The 18357-nt window shown below is 37.9% G+C and overlaps 1 protein-coding gene across 3 annotated transcripts in view; it reads right to left on the bottom strand.

Moving 5' to 3' along the window:
* Efr3a (EFR3 homolog A) overlaps positions 1 to 18357 on the bottom strand; it is an 86545-nt gene that overhangs the window by 23440 nt on the left and 44748 nt on the right. For all 3 annotated transcript variants that reach the window (XM_029547939.1, XM_021216493.2, XM_029547940.1), the window contains exons 7-14: positions 15679 to 15816; positions 10621 to 10699; positions 6921 to 7056; positions 4595 to 4756; positions 3794 to 3908; positions 2504 to 2555; positions 517 to 689; positions 16 to 91 (exon numbers count right to left, since the gene is read on the bottom strand). In XM_029547939.1, coding sequence (XP_029403799.1) covers positions 16 to 91; positions 517 to 689; positions 2504 to 2555; positions 3794 to 3908; positions 4595 to 4756; positions 6921 to 7056; positions 10621 to 10699; positions 15679 to 15816 — 931 coding nt within the window. The remainder of the gene's footprint in view (positions 1 to 15; positions 92 to 516; positions 690 to 2503; positions 2556 to 3793; positions 3909 to 4594; positions 4757 to 6920; positions 7057 to 10620; positions 10700 to 15678; positions 15817 to 18357) is intronic.

Here is an 18357-nt window from a genome sequence, read left to right as displayed (position 1 = left end):
ACATAGTGCCCTCACCTTTTTCATGAAGCTCGTATCTTGTCGACAAATTTTCTCTCTTTTTATCTTCAAGTCAGCCACATCTGGTATTATCCTACAAACAATATAATCAATCATTTTTAATGAACAGCACATTGGCTCTGATACGCTGTATTTGGTGGAGAACTGTATTTGAACTAAGAAGTTTGAATGGTGACACATCTACAAACATTTTAAATGTTTATATGAAATGATATTACTGGATGATCATGCTTAAAAGAGTTATATCATTTCCTTCATAGTGCCATTTGTAGGCTTAAAACAAAAGTAAAATAAAATCAGTTTTTAATCCATGTGCATAGTCATCACCATATTAGCCCTCTGCAGAGCACAGGGAATGACACTCTAAAACGAATTAATAAATCATTTGACACCAACTAAATATATCCCCCAGCCTCTCTCCAACACACAGATTTCAACACACCAACTGAGAACACTAAAAGCTCTCCTGAAGCCCTCCCTCCCAGTCTGGTGAGTCACCTGATGCCGCGGAGCTTTGCTCTATTGTCATGCCGATCCATTAGGTTGTGCATTACTTCCAATACTAACTGCCTCAGCTCATAGTCTTCCATGAGGGATGGCGACAACAGAGGATCTAGAAATGACCCTGGCAGTGCAGTAACAATCGTCTTGGCTTTGTAACCAGAAGTCACCTGATTAAAAGGGGGAAATTAACATACAACAATGTTCTTGTGAGTCCTTAGGCAAAATTATCACATTCTATTTTTAATCACAAAATTCTGTTTGGGAAACAGAAACTATAGGCACAAGCCTAAAGAAATAATATGAAGGAACCCTGTTGTGCAGTCAAGATGTTAGTATGTCAGAATCAGTATTTGAAACAAGTTTAAGATGCACATCACATATGTGGTATGTGGTCCCATGTGCAGGCTCAACTGCAAGTACTACATTACATGCCTGTCAACTATGTCTTGACTGCTGTCTGCAGGCTGATACACCCTTACACAGACTGTAGAAGCCAGGAAGGCAGGCAGGGGGCAACCAACACATTTACAGAGAGTGCAGGTGGAAAACAGCTAAGTCTGACCCTGCAAACTGTTATTTTCAATGAAACTACTGGGGAACAGGAACATATTTTCAGTTTGGAAAATTGTGTTTTGTTACTCAACTTAATACTTGGGATAATATTTAGCCTTCTTTCAATTTTAAACATTGAAGGAGAATATACTTAAGTGCTATTAAACATTTAAAAACTATGCCACAGAAGAATTCACAAAGCTGACTGGTATAATTAGGATGAGAAGCATGGTGGTATTTTAATATTTGCAGAATTTGTTTTCTTTAAAGAATTAGAGCCAAATCTTAGAAAATTTTATATGGAAACCAAATCAACTGTTTATGTCATCAGAATACGAAGACACCACGAATAAAAACCCATGGGAAGGACTGATGAGCGTCACTTCAACTAGATCCAAAACCCTATATAACACACAAAGGACGCGAATTAAGACTGAAATCACAGAATATCTCCTGTGCCCAAACATGATACACAGAGTATAAAAGGATGCATAGGAAAGCTCTCTGAAATGAATTTCAAAGACACTAGTTGGAAAAACCAGTCCCTCTTTTGTCCTTGACATGATGCCAGGAGGTAAATGAAAATAGTGTATCTTAAATAGGATCTGACATGCCAGTCAACAGCAGCTGTTATGCCAACATGGATGGACGGAATCTCACAAGGTCACAGCCACTAGATGAAGAACTACATACAGGGAATTAGAGACTGCTGAAAGGAAGAATTAATCTTCCCTAGAGACAAGCTTCCTAGATTGTCAACTCTTAAACATATACATACCAGCAATAAATGGACTCAGCAAGCTTCATTTGTTAATTCATTTGCATATACATGTAATGATAATAAATAATCAGAGCCCATTAATTTGAAGGCAAAGAGGGAAGAAGGGGTTGGAGGGAGGGGAAAATTTAAGTAACTATTTTAATTAAAAATTAAGAAAGGAAAAAGTGAGCATATTTATCATGCAGTACCAGAGGACCTCTGTTATTCCCTTTTCTGTTATGTATTGCCACTATAAACATTAAAACAATAAATACTGTTAGCAACAAGCCATTATCTCGTCAGTGTATAGAAGCCACTATGGATTGTCATGCCTGAATTCTAGTCTTGGGCTCAGTGACCTTGGACTTTTTCAACTCTGTCCACCTAACCCCTTTGAGCGTAGCACTTATCTTTATCTACAAAATGGGAATTGTCTCTGACTGCTGTAAACTTGATCGTAATGAAGATCAAACAAAATGCCAGGGCAGAAAAGCATCGCCTAGTGAGAAGTCCGGCAGAACACAAGATAAGGGGAGAGGTACTCAAGTGCACAAATGCAGAAATAACCAGCCAGATTCTTACTGAGGACGGAAAGAAGGAGGCTGGCAGTGATGCCACTCTTGTCAGTAATTTAAGGGATGTGTCTCTAACATCTGTTCAATTCCTTACCATGAGCAAAGATCTCAGCAACATTATCTGAATCCTTCTGGTTCCCAAATCCCTGAAATATACAATGTATTGGTGTTACTAATAATAATTTATATTTATAACTTCATCTACTTAAAATACTTTTTTATTTTAAAACTTTATTTTCATTGGCTAAATAGAATTTAGTTATTTCTACAATTGCTTATGCCATGACTCAGTTTATACACTAAAATAAAGTTCATATAAATTAGGTATATATACATAGGCATACACACAAACACACACACACCTGTATGTGTATATGTATGTATATATATATATATATATATATATATATATATATATGTGTGTGTGTGTGTATTTATATATATATAATTTAAACAAAAAAATTCAAGTTATTGAATTGGGTCTTCAAAAACAAAAACTGATGTGGCGATATGAAGATTAAATCCTCCAAGTAATATATAAGAAAAGTGACCCAGGAATGTACAGATATGCCAACTGTCTAACATGAACACAACAGTTATGGTTATTAAAAATGGAGATGGAAATGCTACTTTGATCTATTTGAACATCGCACATTGCACACATACCTACACTATTCCCAATAAAAAGATAGAACTATAGTAACTTTTATAAGAATAGAATACTCTTTAGTGGGTTTTTAATCTTTGTGTCACTAATACCCCTTTTTCCATTTATTCCTTCAGCTGTCACTCTTGGCTACTTGTTAAAGAAACACGTTCCCCTACCATACTTATAGTCCTATCCCACTTTCTCCAGTGTACAGTGCTTTTTTTTAGCACTTTATTGACTATGTGGACCAATGGGCTACAGTGTGCTGTACATGTGGATTTCCATCTCCTTAAAAGTTTTAAGAATTCTTTTTATGATAACTGAATAATTATGTACACTTACAAGTCATAATGAGATCATTTTAACACATTAACTAAGGTTTAAGTATATCACCAAATCAAATCTATAAAGAGGGATCATTAACATCCCAAGTCAGTATTCCTGAGTCACTAACAATGTTTTAAGATTTTCAGGAAACTTTGTTTTATCATGCATACATGGAAAAACACAATGCACACAACAAATAAGCTTCCATTTCTTCAATAAAAGAGAAAAAAAATCCCAAGAATTTATAAGTTTAAAATGATCCAAAAAGTATGCTTGAATAGCTTAATGATCTACTACCAAAGAAAACACTGTTGCTTTTTATTACCAAAATTTCAAAACACTAACAATTTCTTGAATTAAAAGAAAATGTAATCTAGCACTGACTTCATTTGCAGTCTGAGAACTTACCCTAGTTGACTGATATCCAAAGTATGAGTGGATGTTCCAAAAACAGGCACTTTCCCCATGATGAACATCATTATCTCTGACCTCTGATAGTCTGGTAAGTTACTTCCAAAGAATCCTGTAAATAAAGGCCAATTTAACAAATTAAAAAGTGCTCATTTCCCCACATAACCCAAAATTATTTTTTAAATTATTTTATTGTATTTTATGTACATAGGCATTTTGTCTACACAAATGTCTGGGTACCACTTGGGTGTTTATGTGAGTTTTACTATTTGGGTTCATTCTTTGTTTTTCATTTTTAAAATTTTAGTTTGTTTTCATGTTTGCTTTCTAAAGAGAGAGAAAGAAATGGGGTTTGGTGGAGGGCAAGGAGGTGGGAAAGATCTGAGAGGAGACAGAGGAGGGGAAACCATGATCAGAATAGACTGTATAGAAATTCTTTTCAATTAAAAGAATTTGGCAGTAAAAGACCATGATTTATGCAACGTATTATACCTAGTAAGTTTATTTTTTAAAAATAAATATGTATGCATATTTTTATTATAGATGCAAACTCATAAACATTCATGTACACATGTATACATAAGCAAGATAAAGAAGTTAAAACGGAAGAACTGGCCTGAAGTGTCAACAGCAGGCACAAATGGGTAGAGAATAGCATTCTTACGCTTTGTTTAGAGGTCCACACCATAACAAATGCACTTTGACAAATGCACAGCACAAGCCAGGCAGCCTCCGTGAGAATACCTGCATCGTCATGCAGTGGCTCTCATGCAGTGACCTGAGAACTGAATCACGAACCTATTGTCTGGATGACAGCATTCTGCACAATCTTCTCATCGTTGTCTTTGGAGCTTAAGGTGATGCTGCCTACAGAACCCTTCTGGGACTCGTTGGCTTCCAGTTCCACACTGAGCCGCAGGTGCTTCAGCAGGGTGTTGAAGACTTCCAGCACTGTGGGCCCTGTGATGTGACAGATCATCTGTGAGTCTGTATACCCAAGAGTGACTCTCAAACTGCTCAGCAGACTTTACAGTTACTTTCTTTTCCTGTCAACAGTACTAATAATTTATGAGCTGTCAGGATCACTTTTCTGAGGTTGTCTAACTAAATAACAAAGTCCCACCATCACATTACAAACATGTTCTTGGTAAATACGAGGAACTAGTTGCTCTTCACAAATACATGCATGTACCTACACAAATCATATACACAAAGGACTACGCAAATCTTTCTACTAATCTAACTCTGTCTATACAAAATAATGTTTACTAAAATAATATGTAATTTGACTGAGGACTGAACCCATAAAGTTACACAGTTCCTTGTGAGAGAAAATGTTTTTATTTCTTCTGAGACTAAAAACAGAAGAATTTCCAATTATCAGAAACTCTTCAGTCTGCCAAGTTCAAGTGAACTGATTTTCTCTGCTTTTTTCTCAATCATATTTTATGTAATTAAGGTTCTATATCTATTACCCACACACAATTATAAACTTTTCCAGAAAGAAGCCACTGTTAAATACTGCCCCCCATACAAAGATCTTAGCTTACTACACCTAATACACAGTAAACATGTGTAAACATCAGTAAACATGATGATGCAATGTATCACCTGTTTTTTTTCATGTCAAACTAATCTGCTTCATCTATTTTCCTCTACCCCTTTCTCTCTCTTAAATTTGAGGCAGGGGCTCATTGGGAACTCTGCATGGAATAGGCTGGCTTTGAATTTACAAAACTCAGCTTGTTCTGTCTCGTAAGTGCTGTGTGATTATCGGTGTACACCACCAGACTCCATCATGTTCATCTTTATGAGATAAACTACAAGAAAAATAATGAAAAGTCCATATCCCAAAATGCTCATTCTTATTTAGCATTGAAAGAATATTAGAATATCCAATAAACAAGGCTTCCACTTCACTTTTGAGCAATAAAACTATAGTCAGACTCTCCCTCTAACTTCCATACCTTTATCACAGTCCTTATTTCCCTAGTCACATATGCATTATACATCAAGATCTTTGTCTAAGTTACCCTACAAATGGTAAGCTTCCCAAGCACGCTGAGCAAGGTCAAGTTCTTGTCCTCACACCTAAAATAGTGACAGCACCTCTCTTTAGCCAATCCTACACTTTGCAGCAGGCCTATGGTCTTTAAAGCTCTCCTGAACTGCTGAATGACTAGCTTGCACTATAATTTCTTGTTTCTTGCACACATTCCAGCAAAATGGACCACAAAATATTCTGCTTTTGCTAATCCACATTCCTCCAGTTTTCTGATCCCTGGTTATCTCAGGCTACATGTGATCAAAGTCTCTTTATAGTACAGAATTAGAATTATCTAAGTAAACTACACATGGAAGATGGTCTTCATATATATGTTTCTGAGTATTAGTAACAGCTACATGTGCATAGTTTAGAGACAGGCTTCATACGCAAACCAAATTCATCAGTGTTTACTATACTTCTCAGCACGACGATACTGTGAGGTTGCAATGCCGGGACACTAAAACAACTGTGGCCCACTTTCATGTCAGCACTCAGTAGGTTTCAACATTGAGGCATTTCAGATTTTGGACTAGGAACTTTGAGTCTGAATTAGGCTTGGCAGTGCATGCCTAAAATCACAAACTACTCAGGAGGCTAAGGTAGGAAGGTTTCAAGCTTAAGGCCCACGTGGTCATCACAATGAGCTCAAAGCTAGCCTGGAATGTTTACTAAGATGAAAACTAAAAAGAGCTCGGATATATTTCAGTAGTAGAACACTTGTCTAGGATATGCAAGGCCCTGGGCTGAATACTTGAGAACATTAAGAAAGAGAGAGAGGCAGAGAGAGAGAGAGAGAGAGAGAGAGAGAGAGAGAGAGAGAGAGAGAGAGAGAGAGAGAGAGAGAGAAATGATTGACTTGCATCACCTTGTAAGTCTGTATTTACACAATGTTCAGAATACAAATCATATCCTGAAGCCTAATTAGAAACAGAAAGAAAAGAATGTGGGGAGAAAAAGAAGGAAAGACTAATCACATGTACACTCAAATTATAGGCCGTGTGGAGTGATATTAAAGGGTACTTCCTATATAAATACTGGGGAGATTATTATTACTTTTTGTGTCTTATTGTCACTCACCTATGGAACCTTTAGCAGCAATGGCGACAGCCTCTAACAGAACCTGAATGATACCTGCTCGAACCCGTGGAGAATCCTTCCTACGAGCATCAAGGTGTCCTAGAATCTCTTGGATCACATGGTGAGAATACTGAGCCTGAAGGAAGGAAACAGCATATGGTAGCTCCATAAGAATGAAAAGGCATGATGTGGACCTTCACCACTCCTTATAAGGGACTGGTATTTACAACATGTGACTGCCAAAAAAAACAAAAACAAAAAACAAACAAACAAACAAAAACATTTTTTTAAAGAATAAACAGTGATACTGCAAACTACTAATGATATCCTGAATAAAAAAAGGAAATTATCAAAGGCTCTCTTTAACTTGGTGGGGGAGGTGGGGTGGGGGCTAAAGAGATGGCTCAGGTATGAAGATTACTCACTATTCTGGAGGACTCAGGCTTTAGTCCCCAACACACACATGGCAGTTAACAACTGATTTTAACTCTAGTTCCAAAGGATAGGATACCTACCTCTGGATTCTGTAGACACTGGGCATGCATGTGGTGTACATACATGCATGCAAACACTCACATCAATAAAATAAAAATAATTTTAAAAACAAGAGAGGGAAGGACAGGAGAGAGAGAGAGAGAACCTACCTCAACAAGTAGAAGATAAAAACTGAGTCTTGAATTGTCCTGACTTCTACATGAATGTCATAGTACACACATGTGCACATTCAACACTCACATACACATACATAATATATTCAAAGCAAAGATGATTAAAACTATAGCTAAATATTAAGCACAGGCAACAAAAAGATTTATGAGAAATTTTAATCTCTTTATACATTTAGAGAATTTCATGAACAATACCTAATATACTCCTATAATTTGGTAATAGGACAAAAAGTGAAAATCAATTATGAAAACTATCTATCACAAATAGATAAACTCTACTATGGCCACCTTAACATTCTCTAGTCAAAGCCTATATAACCACAAGCCAGTGATAGATAGAAAATACTATCAGTGTGTAACTGACAAAACATAAAGCAGAGGACTCACAAATGACTTTCATAAGTAACAGTTAAAAAAAAAAAATAGTCGGGCATGGTGGCGCACGCCTTTAATCCCAGCACTTGGGAGGCAGAGGCAGGTGGATATCTGAGTTCAAGGCCAGCCTGGTCTACAAAGTGAGTTCCAGGACTATACAGAAAAACTGTCTCGAAACCCCCCCCCCAAAAAAAAGAAAAAGAGAAAAAAAAAATATTAGGACCTAAAACAAATGCTCACACAAATGAGCAAATAATATAGCTAGAAAAGCATTTAACTCCAGTTTAATTCTTTTTCTTTTCTTCCTTTCTTTCTTCCTTCCTCCCTCCCTCCCTTTCTTCCATTCATTTATTTGTTTTTGTTTTTGTTTCTGTTTTTTTGTTTTGTTTTGTTTTGTTTTTTTGAGACAGGGTTTCTCTGTACAGCCCTGACTGTCCTGGAACTCACTTTGTAGATCAGGCTGGCCTCGAACTCAGAAATCCGCCTGCCTCTGCCTCCCGAGTGCTGGGATTAAAGGCGTGCGCCACCACGTCCGGCATTCCATTCATTTATTTGACAGGGTTTTCCTTCATAGTCCTAGCTGGTCTAAAATTTGCTACATAGACCAGGCTGGCACCAAATTCAGAGATCCAACTACTTCTGCCTCCTATATAATAAAAAATGTATATCTCCATTCCTGATTGAACTCTTTTAAATGGAGACCATGTTTCTTTTTTTCCTCAAATCTATACGATGTGCTGCGAGTACACATGAAGGCCATAAGTAGATCTCAGGTATACCTTTTTAGGTATGCCATCCACGCTGGCTGTTTTGAGACAGTCAGTTACACTGTCCTGGAACTTGGTAATTCAGATGAGTAGGCCTCTCCTGACAGGTTCGATGGCTCAAACTCAGGTCTTGACATTTCCACAGCAAGTACTTTGCCAACAGAGCTCTGCCTCCTGCCCTCAAAACCTATCCTATCAGTATGTTCTGCTCGTGAGTGAGTCCACTACTGTGCACAATACTAGAACAGAGAGAACAAAGTGACACTATCCCCAAGTCCCAGCCTCTGCCTCCTTTCAACTGACCCACAGACCTGTTCCCAAGCTGGTTTCCTTTCTTATATTTGCAGTGGATGACTTTATATTAAGAATGTGGTATACGTATACAAAGGAATTTTTTTCCAGCCATTAAAAATGAGGTCACATTGTTTGAAGGAAAAGAGAGTCTGCAACTGGATGTACCCTAATTAAATTAAGTGAATTAAGTCAGGTGTGAGTCCTAGATTGTTTATGTTCATATATACATCATATATGTAAAATTATATACATAGAGAAGAGAAGAAAATGAAGCTAACTGTCTAGGTGAAGTAAGAGGACTAACTAGAGGGGCAAAGGCAATTAGTATGGTAAACCTGATTAATGTGTATAATATTGCATAAAAATATTCAACCAGGATAATAAAATTATAAAGAAAAATTAAAAAGAAGGGGCTGGTGAGTTGACACAGTGGTTAAGAAAACTGGCTACTCTTCCAAGAGTTTCTGTTCAATTCCCAGCAAACATGGTGGCTCACGATCACCTACAAAGGGTTGGGTTCTTATGCCATCTTCTGGCATGTAAGTATACATGCAGTCAGAACATTCATGCAGTATAAAAAATTAAAAAGAAACTATTGCTCAAAAGCACAAGGTTCTTTCCATTGGTATTAATGTCACTGGTATCTCTAGCTATTTCTGACATTCTGTCTTTACACTGGTACTTTGTTAACAGCCTCAAGTAAGAAGCCAGTCAATGTTTACTTTGGTTTACACACATACACACACACACACACCACTATTACCATCATCACTACCACCACCAACAACAACAACCTGAAATTGAGCTTCCTGCCTGGGAAACCGCATGCTACTCATGAACGTCCTGTAAGCCTGCCTGTTGTAGTTATGTAACTGACTGCCTTGACGAGGGCACTTCTGTAACTGAGGATGAAGATATTCTTAGTAACTATATACAATAAGGCTGTCCTAGGCAAACTAGGACCCATATTCATTTTACTTACAAGGGATTTGCTTAAAATAGTATAATACATTAAAAAGTATGCAGAGTGAAAAATCCAAAATTGAAGATATGAAATCCCATCTCAATTAAGAGCTAATCAAGTCTGTTCAGATTCTGATGAGAAAAAAAGCTCCAAAGTGGCCCTTTGTAGAAGACAAAACACAGACGACACTATAAAGACTAGAAGTTAGAACAAATTCCAATTCACCTGCATAACAGGGAATCAAAATACATGACTTAAATAACGGTACAATTAAAAGTGGCCCAATAACATTATCTAATCCTCTTATTAGATATTTTTGTCTTGGTAATAAGAAAACCAGAAGTAAATGAGAAAAAAACACATAAATAAACACATGCCTGTGCTAGGTGTGACAGGCAGACCTTTATCCCAGCACTCAAGAAGCAGGGGCAGGCAATGGTTCTCTGAGTTCAAGGCCAGCACGGTCTACACAGCAAGTTCTGAGACAAGCAGAGCTAGAGTGAGATTGTCTCAAAACACCAACAAAACAAAAACAATGCTCTGCATGTTAGTTGCCCACTTGTTTGATGATACATTCATCCATCAGAATGATCAGTACTCATTGAATAAACAAACAGTTGATTAAACCTTACCTGAATAGAATACATTATAATCTTAAAGCAGTGAACTGCAAACTCATTAGGATCCCACAGCTTGTGATGATCTAAATGCCTGTAAATAACAATTAAAAATTAAGAACTCAGTTTTAAGCACACCTTACTTTAAAAAACTTCAACAAAAGCCAGGCGTTTTTAGACACATTTTAGGCGATTAAAGACACATGCCTTTAATCCTTGCACTCAGGAGACAGACGCAGGCGGATCTAAGTTTGAGACCAGCCTGGTCAACAGTACAGAGAGTGTTTCAGGAAAGCCAGGGCTACACAGAAAAATACTCTCTTGAAAAACAAACAAAGAAACAAGCTGGGTTCTACTTTCAGAACTATGGCATACATTTCTAACTGCCAACCTTGGCCATATAGTAACCAATACTAGCCTATCTAAAGGATGCAGATACATGTCCTCCATCTCATGCCCAGCACTAGTGCTGTCAAGAGTGTCAGATGTGTAAGTTACAGAGAAGCTGAGGAAGCACTTGTGAAGGGCAGGCTGTCCCATCAGACTACAGAGATCCCAGCACTACTCAGAAGCCTAGAAGACACAATTCCCCAGGCAGACAAGCAAATGTAGAAGAAATTAAAAAAAAAAAAAAAAAAAAAAAAAAAACTAAACAAAAAACAGGGGTATCTTCTATAGAAATAGACTGTCAAAACTTCCCTGGTCTTAGTCTGGGCTCTGAATTCAGGGAGCTATAAGAAGCATGTCTTTCCAGAAATTTCAACCATACACCTAAGATCCAGGCTAGTAACTAGAGTGAGAGGTTACATAGAACTAGAAAAAAAATCATCCTGAGTGAGGTAACCCAGACTCAGAAGGCAAACAAGCCATGTACTCACATGTAAGTGGATATTAACTGTACAGTCCACAGACCCAGAAAGGCTAGGTAACAAGGAAGGCTCAAGGGGGGGACACAAAGTTCTCCCTGGGAAGGGGAAATAGAATAGATTTCACAGGCCGACTGCGGGAAGGCAGGGATGGGAACAGGAGCAGCATGAGAGGAGGGGTAGGGAAGGGTGGAGGAGAGTACTTGGAGAGACAACTGGAATTGGGGAAAAGGTCAGGGGTGATATGGAAACCTAGCGCAATAGAAACACTCTGGAAACTACGTGGGTGACCCTATCAAAGACTGCCAATAATGGGGGATACACACTCTGAACTGGACATTTGTCAAAGCTTCCTATGGTTGGACTAGTAAATCAGATTAGCCACAAAACCTTCAACCTGCAATTTGTTCTGACTGAAAGATGTGCTGGGGTAATGGTTGCACAGAACTTGTGGTAGTGGCCAACCAATAACTAGCTCATATTGAGACCCATGCCAGAAGAGGGAGCCCATGCATGACACTGCCTGTAGGTCCAGGAACCAGAGGCTGGATATCCCAGAGAATTAAGATAGAACCAAACATGACTGTGAAAAAAAAAAAAAAAAGAAGAAAGAAAGAAAGAAAGAAAGAAAGAAAGAAAGAAAGAAAGAAAGAAAGAAAGAAAGAAAGAAAGAAAGGAAACAAAATAAAGTCAATGAAATGATTCCTAGTGATATTCCACTATACTTATAAACCAGAGCCTAGCCCAACTGTTGTCAGAGAGGCTTCATCCAGCAGCTGTAGCCAAATACTAGGTGGAGCTTAGGGGACCCCCTCAGAAAAGGAGGAAGAAGGATCTACTAACCATGGCTCAGAAGGGATCAGAGACTGAATGGACAATCAGGAAGCCAATATAGGTTTAAGTAAGTTCTCTGCATAATCCTGTGGGATACCTAGTAGTACAAGTGGGGCCGCCTCTGACTCTTGCCTGCTCTTGGGACCCTTTCCCTCCTACTGGTTTGCCTTATTCAGCTTGATATGAAGGTTTGTGCCTAGTCTTATTACAATTTGTTATGCCATATTTCGTTGCCATATTTGTTATGCCATATTTCCACCCTTCCCTACCCCTCCTCTTATGCCCCTCCTGTTCCCATCCCTGCCTTCCCGCAGTCGGCCTGTGAAATCTATTCTATTTCCCCTTCCCAGGGAAGGGCTTCAATAAATGAAGTCAAAGACAATTGAGTAGATACTAGTTTTAGGAGTTTAGTTTGAGAGCCTAAGATACAACAATCATTCCAGTTATACACAAGCAACACTAAAGTCTGAGAGCCATCTCCAAGATTTGTAAGAGTCTATGACTGAGGCGTCCTAAGCAATCCAAAAATAAGGATGATTACACGGCACACTTAGTTTTAAGTAGCCACTTAAAGAACCCCTGGTGTCCATAACTCACAGGTCTAAAACCTTCTTGTATAGAACTTCATTCCTATATCCAACCAACATAGAGACCCTGCTTCAAAGCTATCTTGTAACACTTCAAAGACTAGTTCTGAGCATTTTTCAACTTTTAGATAAAATTGCCAATAATTACCTAAAGACTTAATAATTAATTGGTAATTGACAATTAATAATTATATAAAAACTTAAAATGTTGAGATTTCCCTGGTGTAACTTAGGCTTTCTCCTCTTGTTTCATTCACACTAACTCCTTCACTGCATCCAGTATGCCAGCTGTCCTATACTCGCTGCTGACTGAAAATCTGATGTTTAAAATTCTTGGACAATCTTTCATTTTTTTTATATAGATCAAGTAACAATTGAAATAAAATGCCTGTTTCAATGTTGAACCAAAATATACTTTATAAAAAATACTACCAAAGCAATTTTGTTAATATTTGCAACATCTAATTCAAGAAATCTACTTCAAATTCTGTTAGGTATGAATTTTCTGATTTTATATGATGGACACTTTCTGACCTCTTTCTCATAATCTATAATTATTGTGCATCCCTCATCTATCTGGTGTTATTCTTCATATATTCTATTATGTAGTAGCTTACTTGTAGACAATTCTTAGCATCTAGTTAACTAATTAAATAGCTTATAAAAACATAAGGCAAGACCCTATTGATGAAGATAACACATACTTGTCATTAAACATGGGGAATCCAAGCTGGTATATAACTAGAAGCTTCATTACTACTGACTAGCATTCAAGGTACTCTGTTCATTATCAGAGGAGGAAGGTACTCATCATCATCTATCTACAAACCCTGAGACCTGCAAGAGGGAGTTACATGAAAGATACACTGGTGCAATATAGGCACAAACACTATGTGTATAAACAACAACTTCTTGACTGGATTTAACACCCACTCTTTGGTATGGAACCCATACCTGATACTCCTAAAGTGGACAAGAACCTGAAACTAGATATGCCATGGGTCTAGGGGAAAGCCTACTACTATTATCCTGCTAAAAGAACAGCAATAAAATGATTTCCAGTGGCATACTGCTATATTCAGAGATAAGTACCTCTCTCAACCTACATTAGAGAAACTTCTTACAGTAGATGGGATTGAATACAGAAACCCACAATTGAAAAATGTGCAGAAAACAAGAGACATTAGAGTACTCAGTCCTAAATGAGATGTCTTCAACAAACTATTCCCCTCAAGTCTCAGGGATCTGTGCGGAAGGGAAGGAAGAAAGGATTTTAGAGCTAGAAGTGATGGATGACTCAACATAGAAATGTCTTCAGACACAGGGAAACCAGGTCTTCCAGATCAATAGGACTGATATACATATGAACTCAAAGGCTGTGGCAACAGTATGTAGAGGATCTAAATGTTCAAGCCAAATGAGGTCCCAGCACTGAGTGGGGGAATGTAGACACAGGGCTCCATCCTTAACCAAGATGTTCTGCAGTTTTCTCCAATGGAGTCTCACTGGGAATGTCAAACCATACTCTAGGATAGAACCAATGCATATTTGATTAGCACAAAACAAATAATGGTATTTTTGTAGACTTTTAGCTTCACTTTGCTTTGTTTTGGTTTTTTGTTGTTGTTGTTGTTGTTGTTATTGCTGGATTTTTGTCTCATTCTTTTGCTTGTTTTGATTTTTGTGGTAGTTTTTTGCTTTGTTTTAAAAGAAAGATAAGGAAGATAAAATTGGGTGGATAGGAAAAGAGGAAAGATCTGAGTTGTTGAGGGGAGGTAAAAACATGATCAAAATATATAATATGAAAAACGTATTGTAATTTTAAAAGGTTGGGAGAGGACAAAAGCATAGTTTAAATTCTTCAATTCAAGTATAGTTAACGTGGTAAAGTTGGCCTTGTATCTAACTAGCCTAAATTCTATTTTTAGGCCTAAGTATTTGGGCATACGTCAAATAATCTGCCTTACTATATTTAATACAATGTGGTTACTTTTTAGTAGTAGTTCTGTAAGGCTGCTGTGATAGGGAAGAGGTAAGACCGCAAGTTATTTTGAAGAGGTGATGATATTCTTGAATTTTAATATAGTTTTGCTACTTACTAATTCTTGTATTTAAAGGTTAACTCTGAACCCTGAAGTAAAAATGCTTGCCCCCCCCCCCAAATAAGAATTCTGGATGTTACATGGAAAATATTCTGTATAAGCTATGTTCACTATAGCCAGATGGTGAAGAAGAGATGGGGCTGAATTGTAAGAAAGAAGAGATCAGCAACCCCCCCCAGTAATTATAGCGGATATTAGAGCACACTGATCTACCATGCTATGATGGAATGAGAAGCACAGACCTGGAAGGCCTGCCTGCAGGACATTGATTATCGGAAAAACTTACTGTATAAGAGCCTGGAAGACACCGTGTAAGGATCAGTAGGGTCTCCAATATTCTTATCTTGATTAGACTCTTGAGTAAAATAGGAGATTTATCCAGAAAAGTGAACAGAATCTTAAGCTCCCAGTAAATGCAGAAAGTGTAAGATTTAGCTCTATGGGAGGGTGCTAGGTTCAATTCGAGGAAAAAAAGAAAGAAAGAGAGAGGGAAGGAGGAAGAGCAGCAATGTGCATCACATGGTGGTGACGCTGTCTAATTTCTCACTCCACAGAAGTATTTCAAGGGATGTAAGGAGATATGCATGGTAAGTGATGGTATTCATACTTAAAGGAAATAAACAAACACATAATGGATGCCCCATGCAACCTTCACGGATAACTAGAAAAATAGCAAGTACTTACGCAAAGACTGGCCTAACAGCATTGTTCATATTCCCAAAAGTTGCTCGGCCCAGCAGTTCTCTGAAACAGCTCTCTGCCAGCACTGCAGGGCTCTCATCTCTGTCAGCTGCAGAGGGGGGAGAAGGCGGGCCCAGGCGACTGAAAAAGACATAAAAAGGCCAATGCAAAAGAAAAAAAAAAATCGATTTTAGTTCTAAAGGGTAAACAGAATACACTTTATTTCTCAGAAATGTTAAAAATAAGTTTTTTGTTTTAGCCCCAAATAACATTAAAGCTTAACTCAAAGTTAATTCATGAGCATCCTCAGAGCACAGCATATCATCTTTCCAGTAGGTAGTAACCTGTTTCTAGTAGGATGCCCTTTACGGCAGGAAAACACTCAGAGGCTGGGTGTGGTGGCGTTCACCTCACAGGAAGATCTCTGTGAGTTCAAGGCCAGCACGAATGTCTACAGAACGAATGTCAGGCCAGCCAGAGCTACAGAGTGAGACCCTGTCTCAAGAATACAGCAGCAGAATGCACCAGCTCCTATCTGCTCACTTTCATAGACAGCCTCAACATCCATACCAGTACAGATCTGAGTGAGTACAGGCCCATCCCCTACGTAACTACAGCTGGGGACAAATGAAAAGAGCTGAAAAATATATCCAAATAGAATCCAAGAATTAAAAATGAAAAATTTTAAACCAAAGAGAATAGTTGCATATAGAGACTTTTCAGTAGAAAGTATGTTTTATCTGCATCTTGGGACATAATTTTATGCTTTTTTGCAATATATTTATTTTAACAACAATAAAAAATATACATCTGTTGTACTGGGATTACACCAGAAAGAAACAACTTATGAAGTGGCATCCATAGTCTGTGTTTCATTTGTCTGTCTTTTCCTTTGATTGAAAATCGTTTGTTCCCTTTCACAAAATATTCCTTGACTCTGATTCCCTCCCTGTACTCCTTCCAGCTCCTCCCTACCTCCCGTCCCATCAGGATCCACCACCTTCCTGTCTGTCTCTCAGAAAACAAACAGGCTTCTATTCTAAGGGAGAATAATAAATAAAATATAATAAGATAAAACAAAACTAACACATTGGAACTGGACAAAAGAAACAAAAAGAAAAAGGCACAAGAAACAGAAACCCACTCATCTGCAAGTTCAGTAATCCTATAAAAATACTAAACTAGAAGCCATAATACACATACATAGGACCTGCAGGGTAAAAAGAGATAATAGATAGATAGATAGATAGATAGATACATAGATAGATAGATAGATAGATAGATAGATAGATAGATAGATAGATAGATAGAAAAAAATAATAAAAAGGGAAGAACTGTGAAGAGCATTATAAGACAAATAACCTCCAAAGGTGCCACTGAAGTCACTTTCTGTTGGCCATCTACTGCTAGGCATGGGGCCTGCCCTTTTAAAAGTAGTTTGTGTCCCCAGTGTGTTCCTTCTATCTTACTTATGATAGCATCAGGTCTCACTGGAAAACAGGCCCCTGACTAGCTAGAGATCTTTATATAGTAAATATTTCAGATAGGAGAATCTTAAGCCTTAGTTACAGCACTAAAAATAAGAAAAATACAGAAGGTTCTAGAATATATCCCACTTTTAGGGAGGATTACAAAGCTAGAGATAGTCACATCCGGGACTTAAAAATCAATCCTTCCTGTAGTTGGCATTAACCAGAATACATATTATTCCATCTGTGTTCGCACAAAATTATCAACTGCTCCTCATTTCCAAATCCATTTTGATGCTGTGCATAGAATCATGAAAGTTCTAAGCAAATTTTATTATTTGTAACTATATGATAAAATCCTTTTAAAATCTATTCTAGACTCTTCCTCTTCCAAGAGCAGGAACCAGGGTGAACCATAAGCAAAACTGGATAATTCTATTTTAGCTACTGAATAACATTCTTCCTGCATAAGTAACATGGAGGAGTGCATGCTTCTGGCACTTAAGAGAAGCTGGATAACATTCAAAATGCCGAGTGCACCTGAGCACTGTGGGGGTAAGAAGAAATCCAGCATATACCCAAAACTAGTATGTCATTTCAGATACCTTAGAGATACTGATTAGAAACCAACCATGTCTGGCTTTTAGGTTTCTTTCTTTTTTGTTTTAAATCAGTGTTTCGCTCTGCCACTATACCAGAAGCTCTCTCATGAAGTAGATACAGAGACCCACAAATGGACAATGTGCAGAGTGAGAAATCTTGGAACCCTGTCTCAGGGTTCAGAGCTGAGCAGGGAAGTAAACACAAGCCACCAGCCCTAAATCACAAGCCATCTCTCCAAGTGTCAACTGCTCACAAAAGAAAACTTAAGTTTTCTCTAGTGGAGTCTCTGCCGGTATAAAAACCACACTTAAGGGCAGGCTTGGTGCTCAACAGGAGATGACCAACAGAAAATAAAGGCCATGGGATTTTGAGATGTTCTGTTTCATAATGCTTTGTTTGGATATTATTTCAATCACTGGTCTTTGTTTCTATATTATGGTTTCTGATGTTACATTTGTAGCTCTGTGTGTATATGCGTTCCTCAAGTTGTTTTCCTGTTTCTTTTCTTTTGTTTTATTCTGGTTTTTGATTTGCCTGTTAGAGAGAGAGAGAGAGAGAGAGAGAGAGAGAGAGAGAGAGAGAGAGAGAGAGAGAGAGAGAGAGAGAGAGA

The sequence above is a fragment of the Mus pahari genome, chromosome 17 (assembly GCF_900095145.1).
Source record: "Mus pahari chromosome 17, PAHARI_EIJ_v1.1, whole genome shotgun sequence".
NCBI classification, from domain to species: domain Eukaryota; kingdom Metazoa; phylum Chordata; class Mammalia; order Rodentia; family Muridae; genus Mus; species Mus pahari.
The sequence above is the reverse complement of the archived record's forward strand: the minus strand, read 5'-3'. Positions and strand labels throughout refer to the sequence as shown.